Genomic DNA, 12,903 nt, shown 5'->3' with positions numbered 1-12,903 from the left:
CTCAAATATAAATACATTTAGACTAACTAAAACAAATTTTTTAAATAAAATTCATTTTAATTATTAAATACTTACCTGTTATCGTATGCTTATACTTTCCAAGGGGAAATAACTCATCCGGAATTTTAACTGGGAATCCGCCACCTCAATACCGTAATACAGGCCAGGTTAAACATAGTGCAATGCAACCTAGCCAAAAATCGGTAACCAACCCTCAATATTCTTTCAATATATATACAAAAATATTAATCGAATAGCGGGGTGGGAGGTGGGACTTACCGATAACAGGTAAGTATTTAATAATTAAAATGAATTTTATTTAAAAAATTTGTTTTAATGTCATAAATTCTGACCTGTTATCGTATGCTGATTTTGCAGCTGTGGTGGGAAGGTTCGTATATATTTTCCCAACACAGTAGAACCCATAAACAGGGTTATCAGCTAATGATATCAAGTAATCTTCGTTAAAACGGTATTAATTATGACTTCTCGGACAGAGTAATATGTCTATGTCGTAAAGAAGACACTACCGTTAGTGAAACCACAACAAGCCCAAACGTATACAAATTGTATTGTTGGCACTTCAGAAAACGAAGATAAAAAGATGACAAGGTGGTCGGATTCCTCCAGTAAACAGCTTAGAGCACGTCAAAAAGTGGGGTGTGATTAATATATGCCCACAAAACAGACAGAGCTCTTAATTCATGCGGTCAGATCCTAAAAAGGAATGAATCCTTAGATAGGATAAGATTAACTTTCCTTAGTCGAGGTCTAACCCCGAGAAATAGAAGCCGCAGACACATCTCCCCCCCCTTTTTGGGGGAAATGAAGAGTGTCTTTGAGAACCTCAAATGGACTTCTTACTAACACTGCTGAGATAGAACTTCAAATCCCTGATTGCCCAAAGTAGTTTATCCTCATCTTCATGACTACCAGTTTAAGAAAACTTGGAAACTTGAAGGTAGAAGCCATATAGAGGACTTGATATTAAGCAAGGAATCCTGGCTGACACAACAAAGTGAAAACGACAATAGATCCAACTGGAATTGGTCGTATTCAACAGAAAAAGCATGATTTTCACTTCTCCGTATGGTAAAAGCCATAATAAGAAGGAAAACCGTCTTAAATTATATTGGAACTGTTAATAAGCCTGATGAAAAAGGTTCATAGGGAGCTCATTAAGCATCCCAACATGTTACACAAGTCAAAACCGCTTAAGAAGGTAAAGGAACGAAAAACATAGTGTTGACGTTCCATAGTTTGGATCAGTTCCAAAATAGGTAAGACAGCACAGAGTTGCGATGACTTACACAAAACAAGGTATACGAAAGCATAATCTCTATCCTTTGATGAAGAAAAGAACAAATTTCTTATCATCAAGAAAAAGATGAGAAAAAACCTCTATGTATCTAGCAGAGTGATTAAGGTAATAACTATGCTCTCAATTACCCAGTAAAAAATGAATTTCCATAGAACCTTTATACAGTTCTGATGGAATTATCCTTGCACAAGTAACAAGGATTGAAACTCTAACAGAAAAACGTTCTTCTGTAGAGATAACTAAAAGTTATTAATGGCCAGACATGAAGTGGCACATGTTTGGATCAGTAAAAATATGTCTCAGTGAGATATGATATTTGACCTGTGAAGAAGTTTCCTGAAAATAATTGTACAGGAGACTTAAAAGGTCGTAGAACCATAATCCCATGGTTCATTAAGTATATTTCATGAAATTATGGCAAAAACTCAGTTAATGCAAAAACTCACCAAGAAGGCAAGATATTCCAGTTTATGTCAATGGACGAATGTATAACAATCGCACACCCTGCTGGATCGATTTCTGTGAACTGCATTGTTGACGTTGTTCAGCATACCGGTATACACTGCGATATACGATCGCATAACGCTAATAACTAGCGTTTGATGATAAACAACATTCTTGGATATACTATGTACACCATGCAACTCGTCTGCAACTTCACTGCCGCGCATGCGCAATTACATTATTGAACCCAACGGAAAAATAATTCGAAAGAAAGAACTGCAGGACAAAACGTCCAACAGGGCGTTGAGACGAACTGGTATGAGAAAGACGATAGAGAAAATTTGTTGTTCTTGCAAAGAACGAATAAGTTCCTGATTTCCAGTTACAAGGAGTGATAATATGATCACCTCCGTGTCTGTAAGTAAACCTCGACCGATGTGTGATAGTTGAAACCATCACAAAGGAATCGTGAAAATGTGTTGTAAATGAAAAACAGCTAAAAAGAATTTTCGCTTTTCAAGATGTAGATGTGCAGGTGATATTCGTTAGGATACCACATAATTGAGAAAATCAAGATACGTTGTTCTATGTGATCGTCCATAACCTTATCTGCTCACATCTGTATAAGATGTAAGGAAGGTTGTGGTAGAATAAACTATATTCTTGCCAAGATAATCTTCTAGTCTAGACACCACTGAATAGTGGTAAATAATGACAAAAAGATGGAAATCTGTGTCATTAAATAATCCCGAGATTAATACAATTATCTTAAAAATAAAGCTGAAACGGACGTAAGAAAAGACCTCTCAGCAGAAGGACCGGTGACCGGACCGGTAAATACCGACCGTTGACCGGAACCATTTGTCAAGGATGGGTGGGCAAAGAAACCACGGCAAGCCGAACTTTCCCACTCCAAACACACTTGAAAATTGGTAGAATAGGACAGTGTTTAACACTTATAAGTTTATGACCTATCTACAGAATATAGCATCTTCTTGAACCAATAACAGGCGCCTTTAAAATCCTGGATAATACAGGTCGCGAATTCATCGATTTGCGAAGTACGGAAATATGATTGATAGTGGTACCTCCGGAATCGGAGGTGTGATGGCAGAAAAAGGTGAAAACCCTAGGGGTAACCTTAAGCGGGTCCACGCTTGCCGGTAGAATGCATGGAAGTCTTAAATTCTAACTTGATTAATCCATTTACTTCAAGACTTCTAACCGGGACGAATTCCGAAAGGAATACGACCAGTTATTGGAAGACGGCCTGTTATGGCCAGAAGTGTAATAGAAGAATAACTTTAAGATGAGGTCCCTCCAGATCCTAGGATCTAAGATCTGAGTTCAATAGGTCCTAAGCCATCTACAAGACTGTAGCCGCTATGCGGTCAATCTGATAGGCAATCCTATGTATCAGAACTCTTGTTGATTCCAGTAGCTTGAAAATATGCACTGCCGTAGGAGCAATAGAAAAGCAGAAGTCGATACAAATGTCGTCTTGCTAATCCTGCTAGCGTCATTAATGTGTCCCAACTGTTCCGTGACACTGACTGCAAAGTCTGTAGCCGACAGGTAAAGGCGGTTAAAACAATTCATCCTTCGGGTCTCGAACATAAAATTAATAGAGGTCAAATAGTAATGTTCGACCTCAATGCTAGTCTCCGAGCCCACTTCAGCCGATCTATCTGCAAGACCAGTAGTCTGCATGTAGCCGGTTGAGATAGAAGTACAAATAACAGATATAGCATGATTTGGTAACCGTCGCCGGTAGAACATCAGTATTGAAAAACACAAAAAGTCATGTAGATTGTTGAATCCATAAAATATAGTATTCAATACAATCATAGCCAGGGGTATACAACTATGTAATGAAGACGATACCCGTGATACTAAAAATTGACCGATGAAAACACAGTGGAATACCGGTAATTGGTAAGTGGTGACCGAACCGGACCGGTCAATGACCGGTAACTGTAGCCCGGTGAACGGACCAGTCATAATATGACCGGTGACGTTACCAGTTAAAGACCGAAAAATGGTGGAATCCATATGGTCTGTTATCAATGTCAAGCACTGCTCGGAAAAGAAGATCATGCCAAAAAAAAATCCAATCTGATGGCGATGAGACATCACTTATTCTGACCGGTGATCAGTGATCGGTGATATGACTGATGAATGGTGACCGATGTCCGGTGATCGGGACCGGTATAATATAACTGCGTCAGAATGGAAATATCTGGTGCAGAAGAATGACCATCCACGAAGTCATCTGATAATGTTAACCGGAAAACAACGGTAGATTATCAGTATTAATAGGCATAAGTGTCCTTGTAGTCGTAGTGGAGAAAAGAACAGCTTATCCCGAAGCCTGAATGTTAAACGAACTAGTGTTCGTATACAACTACGGCTCGGTGACTGCAACATGTGTGGATGCCATAAGAAGAACCATCACACGTGGAATGGAGAGATGATATGCCTAAAGGAATAAAATGGAGAACGTCGATATGACCAGTAGGTTCATTAACGCCTACGTGAGAAGTGGCGACATCCATATAACTTCGATGCCGAAATATTGTTCGGCTACGCTGGAAATATTGTCTTCTACAATATTGTCTCCGTGAGCATTGACATGATCGCTTACGAGCGTATCAACGCCGAGAACTGCTCAATGAAGGAGAGGTATGTTCGATAACTATCCAGTGGTGCTCAATGCAGTCCGCTGATGTCTACGTGAAGGTTGACGACGTCCTCGTTTCCTGCGATGTCGAGATCTGGATCGGCCGAGATGTGGATCGGCTGCGATGAGACCGAGATCTTCTAGAATAACGTCTCCGTGAGTGACGACGTGATCGCTTACGAGAGCCGCGACGATGAGAACTGCTCGACGAAGAAGAGCGTGTCCGATGTCTAATCCTTGATGAAGACGATGTATTCAACGAAGAATAGGAGAATAATTCAATGAAGAAGACCGAGTTCTTCTTCTTGACCGGTGACTGGTGTTATCGGTGGCAGGCCTAACTGATGACTGTTGACCGGTGACCGGAGCGGTGATCAATGACCGGACCGGTGACATGACCTGACCGGTGACCGGACCGGACCGGTGACATGACCGGTGACTGGACCGGTGACCGGACCGGTGATCAATGACCGGACCGGTGACCAGACCGGACCGGTGACATGACCGGTGACATGACCGGTGACCGGACCGGTGACATAACCGGTGACCGGACCAGACCGGTGACCGGTGATCAATGACCGGACCGGTGATCAATGACCGGACCGGTGACCGGACTGGTGACCGGACCGGTGACCGGACAGTTGACATGACAGGTGACCGGACCGGTGATCAATGACCGGACCGGACTGGTGACATGACCGGTGACCGGACCGGCCGGTCAGACGTCGATCAATGGTCCGTGATCAACGTCCCCGGTGACGTACCGGTCATATCATGACCAGTGTTGTCACCGGATAATGACCGTATGGCGGATGCCAAATGGTCCGGCATTGGTCGCTGTCATTGACCAATGCCATCGGGCAAAGACCGGCTGACGGGTGTCGCCATATGGTCTGATGTTGACCGACTGTCTAAGAGACTTAGCATAGTACGGTTGCGATCGTGCCCGATACCCGGTGACTGATACTGCAACTATCATCCATGATCTGCGAAGTCACCGGGTATTTATCCACTCTTGTTTCTGCGACCATCATGTAGTCGAATATATGAAAAACAAGAGCAAAGCATATTCAACCATAAACTGGTCACAGACCAGATTATCATACGGCACATAAAATCATTATTTGACCATAATGAAAATTACAATAATACTGCCGTAGATCATAAATTAAACAAAAGTTTAATTCAAAACAGATGAAAAATAAAATGACGATCAAGTAGATTGTCATACGGAACGTTAAAATCATTATTGCACACAATGGCAAATGATAAACAATCTGTCAATAGAAGAACACGCTTTGCACGATCTCGTAACACATTAGAAGAACATGCTCTGCACGTTCTAGCAATGTATTAGAAGAGCACGTTTTGCACGTGGTCGTTCGCGCCTGAAAACACCCAGCATGGTAGAAATAAACCATTGTTCGATAAAAACAAGCATGGCTTACCTTTTACAAATGAAACAAAATCCATTAAATCCACACAAATTAATCCAAATGAGAAATAAAGGATAAATAACACAATTTATCTATTCAAAACCCCAATCAACCAAGTGAAAAACAATATTTTAATTCAGAGCCGTAAAAGACACGTATACACCTGGTTGATCCGGAAAGAATATTGAGGGTTGGTTACCGATTTTTGGCTAGGTTGCATTGCACTATGTTTAACCTGGCCTGTATTACGGTATTGAGGTGGCGGATTCCCAGTTAAAATTCCGGATGAGTTATTTCCCCTTGGAAAGTATAAGCATACGATAACAGGTCAGTATTTATGACATTAAAACAATTACAGCTTGTCAAAGTGGGGATGAATACTCAACACATCACTAAATGCAAAATGTCACATTAATATAAAGCAAGTTTTAATTATTGAAATTCAGAAATAAAGACATTCAAATTTGAGTAAAGGGCATTACTTTACCTATTTCTACCATAGGGTAATAAAAGCTGCACAATTTCACATCAGGAACAATGCATGCAAGTTGTATAGATGTACTGTAATCAATATTACATAATCAGTATCAAGATTACTTTGTTGAACAAGTTTGTACTGTCAGTCGAGACAACCAGACAGATAACATCGTGCATTTTTGGCCCTGACATACAATGACAGACATTTATATAACCTTAATATCACTTTTATCTTAATTAAACTTTCAATACTTGATAGGTAAATGATCACGCTACATTTATGTTCACCACCCATTATTTTATACCGCAAGCATTTTCCCATACCTTGTTCTTTGATCCAAGCCTTGATTTTGTCCTTGTTATTGGATATGGGGGGAGGTAACTGCTTGACACCAGGGTACTGGAAATACAAAGTACACTTCTAAACAAACAGCATTCATTGGCGCCTCTCTGGGATACAACGGGATTAAATGCATGAGCGTAAATTGTCATTCAAGATAAGCCTGTTTAGTCTGCTCCGGCTAATCAGGGAGGACACTTTTCACCTATGGTGGATTTTTTCTAAGAAGAGACTTCCTTTAAACAAAAATACAATAAAGTGTGAACTGCACAGGCTAATCTGGGACGACACTTTACTCACATGCATTTAACCACATTTTCTCAGAGCCAGGATCAAATGAGAAAAACTTCAAACGAAAACCAAACACAATCATTAATTAACTAAAGTATTTCAAATAAACCATCAAATAAATCCAAACCATCAACAGCAATCTTAAGACAAACACGAAGAAGTTATCAGATAAAAGCACATGACCAGTGAAAGTTAAATTCAACGCAAGAGTTCAAAAGAGCTAAGCAATAAGCCAGATAAAAGGTTGCGAAGGTGTCAATAAGATCATGCTTAGAATTGAATGACTGAGCCATATCATGTGAAAATAGGTCTTAAGTCATAAGTGGCCAAGAGTAGTTCCAACCCAGCCTGCACATCCAGGCAGTGTGGTCAGGAGCTACCTTGTCTGCTTATGAGAACACAAACCTTAATTAATTTGTTCATTTATAGCAGACTGCATAGCTCCTGACAAAACTGCGCAATTGCCAAGGCCGGTCTATGACTACGCTGACCATATATGGCATAAAGCATTTTCGCATGACCCAGCTCAAATGTTAGTGTTTTAGTCTGCATTTCAAGCCATTGGCTTACAGATCTCGAGTGTGAATCCAGGGCAGAGTCAGTGCTGGGTCTCTGAAAGTGAAGTATAGGAACTGTCACGATCGGTGTGCTATGCTCTTTCACTGCATTGCTTGTAATTACTTAATATTGATGGCATCAAGGCAACATTATTTTAATTGATGAATTGATTAATTTTCTTACAGGAATTAAGTTCAATTGATGAATTGAAATTTTTTTTTCTAAGGGACTAGAAATGCGTAAAAATATGTATCTGAGCGCGAAGGGTTTAGCCAACACAATACCAACCTTTGACAACAGCGGCCTATCAGTAGACGAAGACGATGCTGACGCGGACCCGCCCAGTTTTCCCCAGGTGCGAGGGTTTAGACTCGGCAAGAAGGACATCTTGGATGACGACCCGCTGCTAGACTTCTCCTTGGGGTTGAGTCTACTGCGGGCTCGACTGCTGGAGGACTTGAGACTGAGCTCGGGACTGTCCTCCTTCTTGTTGCCCTTCCTCACTGGACGCTTGGGTGGCTTTTTACGCTTCAGAACATCACTCAGTCTCCTGAATGGGTATAAATGCATGCCAAATATCAAGTTGCTATCTTCAATATTGCAAAAGTGTACATTAAATGAGCGATTTTGACATATATATTTGACCTTTGACTTTGACCTTGACTTTTCACCACTCAAAATGTGCAGCTCTATGAGATACACATGCATGCCAAATATGAAGTTGCTATCTTCAATATAGCAAAAGTTATGGCCAATGTTAAAGTTGGAGCAAACAAACACACAAACCAACCAACCAACCAACAGACAGGGCAAAAACAATATGTCCCCCACTATAGTGGTGGGGAACATAAAAATACCAAGGCATACTCACATTTGTGCCAGGCCATGGTCCTTCTCATCAGCATGGTTCAAGTTCCCAGACACGTTAGACGCGCTGCCGTCAGTTACACTGACGCTGTGACTCGAGTCCGTGTCCTGACCTCCAACCTCACCAGAACCAGCACTGCAGCTGGTCTCGCTTGAGGTCACGCTCAGCAGGGACCCTGCGTGAGCAGAGCCGGTTCCTATGGCTACCAGGGTGGCCCCGCCAAACAGCGAAGGGCTGACAGGGCTTGGCTGAGGGGACTTGACTGGGGTCACTGCCGTAGGGTCTATCTGCGTCAGGTGCTTCATTTGATGCATTACACCTGCAGGACATGGGGGCAGCATTAGAAGGTTACTGAGACAGGGTATCGGGACTACATTTGAAGAATATTCATACCTAGATAAAAAGACAACATTCTTAACAGATATGTTTCGCTCTGGGAAAACTGAGGCTTAATGCATGTGTGTACGGAGTCGTCCCAGATTAGCCTGTGCAGTCTGCTGGGACTACACTTTGCGGCAAAACTGAATATTCCTTTAGACTAGAGCTGATTCAAACAAAAAAAATTGCTAAAGGCAGAAAGTGTCGTCCCTGATAAGCCTGTGCAGACTGCACAAGATATTCTGGGATGACCATTTACGCACATGCAGTAGTCCCATTTTCTCCAGAATGAGGCTAATTAAGAGACAATAATAGAAGGGTATTCATACATAAATATAGAGAAAACATTCAAAATATATTCATACATAGGTAATACTTAGACAACATTAAAAGAATATTTGCAGATTTGTTCATTTAACACTATGAAACAACAGCAGCATTTTATACATTTTAAATCTTTAACTAATTAAAAGAACAATAGTTCCTCAATCAGAGACATATGCCCCCCAAACAGGGCTTTGAATTAGTGACCCCAATTTCAATAGGGGTCATCTACTGTCCAAGGCCAATGCACATGTGAAGTATCAATCCAATCAGTCAATTTGTTGACGAGTTATTGATTGAAAACAATGTTCGCACTTATTGTGACAGTGACCTTGACCTTGTGACCACAATTTCAAAAATGGTCATCTACTGTCCAAGGCCAATAAACGTGGGAAGCCAATCGGATGATTCGTTGACAAGTTATTGATCCGAAACGATTTTCAAACTTATTGTGACAATGACCGTGACTTTTGACCTAATGACCCCAATTACGATAGGGGTCATCTACTGTCAAAGTTAAATGCAAATAGAAAGTATCAAACCAATCGGTCAATTCACTGATGATTTATTGATCGGAAATGATTTTCACACTTATTGTGACAGTGACCTTTGACCTAGTGACCCCAATTTCAATAGAGGTCATCTACTGTCCAAGGCCAATGTACATGCGAAGTATCAAGCCAATCGGTCAATTGGTTGATGAGTTATTGATTGGAAACGATTTTCACACTTATTGTGACAGTGACCTTGACATTTTACCAAGTGACCCCAATTTCAATAGGGGTCATATACTGTATAAGGCCAATGCATATGTGAAGTATCAAGCCAATCTGTCAATATTTTGACGAGTTATTGATCAGAAACGAACTGGTCTACCAACATCCAGCAAAACAATATACCCCTCTTCTTCGAAGGGGGGCATAATTAATATTTAGATTGCACAATTTTAACAAGGATTTCCCCGAGTCGAGACATATCAGATCAGCCATTTACCTTAAATGTAAAAAAAATTAACTAGATTTTTGTAAGAAGGAAAAAGTAACTGGAACTCCATACATACAACAAAGCATTTTTCTTAGCAATAATCAAGTTAAGGTGTAAAGTGTCGTCTCTGATTAGCCGATGCAGACTGCACAGGCTAATCTGTGATGACAGTTATCACACATGCATTAAGCCCTGTTTTTCGCAGGCTATTACCTTCTCTTCGGAAGTAGACATTGAAAATATCTGGCAACTTCTGCATAAGCACTTCGGCCATCTGTATGCCCCCCACCACCACTTTCAAATCCACCGAGGCCATCATGGCTGCTATGTGACTGCAACAGAAAATTGACCATTTATGAGCGAGAAAAACTCACTGTTCAATTTAACAGCAAGTTAATTACATGAAAACAAATTTTTTAAATAAAATTCATTTTAATTATTAAATACTTACCTGTTATCGTATGCTTATACTTTCCAAGGGGAAATAACTCATCCGGAATTTTAACTGGGAATCCGCCACCTCAATACCGTAATACAGGCCAGGTTAAACATAGTGCAATGCAACCTAGCCAAAAATCGGTAACCAACCCTCAATATTCTTTCAATATATATACAAAAATATTAATCGAATAGCGGGGTGGGAGGTGGGACTTACCGATAACAGGTAAGTATTTAATAATTAAAATGAATTTTATTTAAAAAATTTGTTTTAATGTCATAAATACTGACCTGTTATCGTATGCTGATTTTGCAGCTGCGGTGGGAAGGTTCGTATATATTTTCCCAACACAGTAGAACCCATAAACAGGGTTATCAGCTAATGATATCAAGTAATCTTCGTTAAAACGGTATTAATTATGACTTCTCGGACAGAGTAATATGTCTATGTCGTAAAGAAGACACTACCGTTAGTGAAACCACAACAAGCCCAAACGTATACAAATTGTATTGTTGGCACTTCAGAAAACGAAGATAAAAAGATGACAAGGTGGTCGGATTCCTCCAGTAAACAGCTTAGAGCACGTCAAAAAGTGGGGTGTGATTAATATATGCCCACAAAACAGACAGAGCTCTTAATTCATGCGGTCAGATCCTAAAAAGGAATGAATCCTTAGATAGGATAAGATTAACTTTCCTTAGTCGAGGTCTAACCCCGAGAAATAGAAGCTGCAGACACATCTCCCCCCCCTTTTTTGGGGAAATGAAAAGTGTCTTTGAGAACCTCGAATGGACTTCTGACTAACACTGCTGAGATAGAGCTTCAAAGCCCTGATTGCCCAAAGAAGTTTATCCTCATCTTCATGACTACCAGTTTAAGAAAACTTGGAAACTTGAAGGTAGAAGCCATATAGAGGACTTGATATTAAGCAAGGAATCCTGGCTGACACAACAAAGTGAAAACGACAATAGATCCAACTGGAATTGGTCGTATTCAACAGAAAAAGCATGAATTTCACTTCTCCGTATGGTAAAAGCCATAATAAGAAGGAAAACCGTCTTAAAATTATATTGGAACTGTTAATAAGCCTGATGAAAAAGGTTCATAGGGAGCTCATTAAGCATCCCAACATGTTACACAAGTCAAAACCGCTTAAGAAGGTAAAGGAACGAAAAACATAGTGTTGACGTTCCATAGTTTGGATCAGTTCCAAAATAGGTAAGACAGAACAGAGTTGCGATGACTTACACAAAACAAGGTATACGAAAGCATAATCTCTATCCTTTGACGAAGAATGGAACAAATTTCTTATCATCAAGAAAAAGATGAGAAAAACCTCTATGTATCTAGCAGATTGATTAAGGTAATAACTATGCTCTCAATTACCCAGTAAAAAATGAATTTCCATAAAACCTTTATACAGTTCTGATGGAATTATCCTTGCACAAGTAACAAGGATTGAAACTCTAACAGAAAAACGTTCTTCTGTAGAGATAACTAAAAGTTATTAATGGCCAGACATGTAGTGGCACATGTTTGGATCAGTAAAAATATGTCTCAGTGAGATATGATATTTGACCTGTGAAGAAGTTTCCTGAAAATAATTGTACAGGAGACTTAAAAGGTCGTAGAACCATAATCCCATGGTTCATTAAGTATATTTCATGAAATTATGGCAAAAACTCAGTTATTGCAAAAACTCACCAAGAAGGCAAGATATTCCAGTTTATGTAAATGGACGAATGTATAACAATCGCACACCCTGCTGGATCGATTTCTGTGAACTGCATTGTTGACGTTGTTCAGCATACCGGTATACACTGCGATATACGATCTCAAAACGCTAATAACTAGCGTTTGATGATAAACAACATTCTTTGATATACTATGTACACCATGCAACTCGTCTGCAACTTCACTGCCGCGCATGCGCAATTACATTATTGAACCCAACGGAAAAATAATTCGAAAGAAAAAAACTGCAGGACAAAACGTCCAACAGGGCGTTTAGACGAACTGGTATGAGAAAGACGATAGAGAAAATTTGTTGTTCTTGCAAAGAACGAATAAGTTCCTGATTTCCAGTTACAAGGAGTGATAATATGATCACCTCCGTGTCTGTAGGTAAACCACGACCGATGTGTGATAGTTGAAACCATCACAAAGGAATCGTGAAAATGTGTTGTAAATGAAAAACAGCTAAAAAGAATTTTCGCTTTTCAAGATGTAGATGTGCAGGTGATATTCGTTAGGATACCACATAATTGAGAAAATCAAGATACGTTGTTCTATGTGATCGTCCATAACCTTATCTGCTCACATCTGTATAAGATGTAAGGAAGGTTGTGGTAGAATAAACTATA

At 40.1% G+C, this 12,903-nt stretch overlaps 1 protein-coding gene across 1 annotated transcript in view; it reads right to left on the bottom strand.

Annotated features, from left to right (window-relative positions):
• Positions 1–12,903, bottom strand: part of LOC127834093 (E3 ubiquitin-protein ligase TRIP12-like) — a 78,598-nt gene that overhangs the window by 46,270 nt on the left and 19,425 nt on the right. Inside the window, exons 15-18 of the mRNA XM_052359694.1 lie at positions 10,315–10,433; positions 8,419–8,734; positions 7,836–8,097; positions 6,683–6,758 (exon numbers count right to left, since the gene is read on the bottom strand). Coding sequence (XP_052215654.1) covers positions 6,683–6,758; positions 7,836–8,097; positions 8,419–8,734; positions 10,315–10,433 — 773 coding nt within the window. The remainder of the gene's footprint in view (positions 1–6,682; positions 6,759–7,835; positions 8,098–8,418; positions 8,735–10,314; positions 10,434–12,903) is intronic.

The sequence above is a fragment of the Dreissena polymorpha genome, chromosome 6 (genome assembly GCF_020536995.1).
Source record: "Dreissena polymorpha isolate Duluth1 chromosome 6, UMN_Dpol_1.0, whole genome shotgun sequence".
Lineage (NCBI taxonomy): Eukaryota > Metazoa > Mollusca > Bivalvia > Myida > Dreissenidae > Dreissena > Dreissena polymorpha.
Note: the sequence above shows the minus strand (reverse complement) of the source record. Positions and strands in the feature narration are given on the sequence as shown.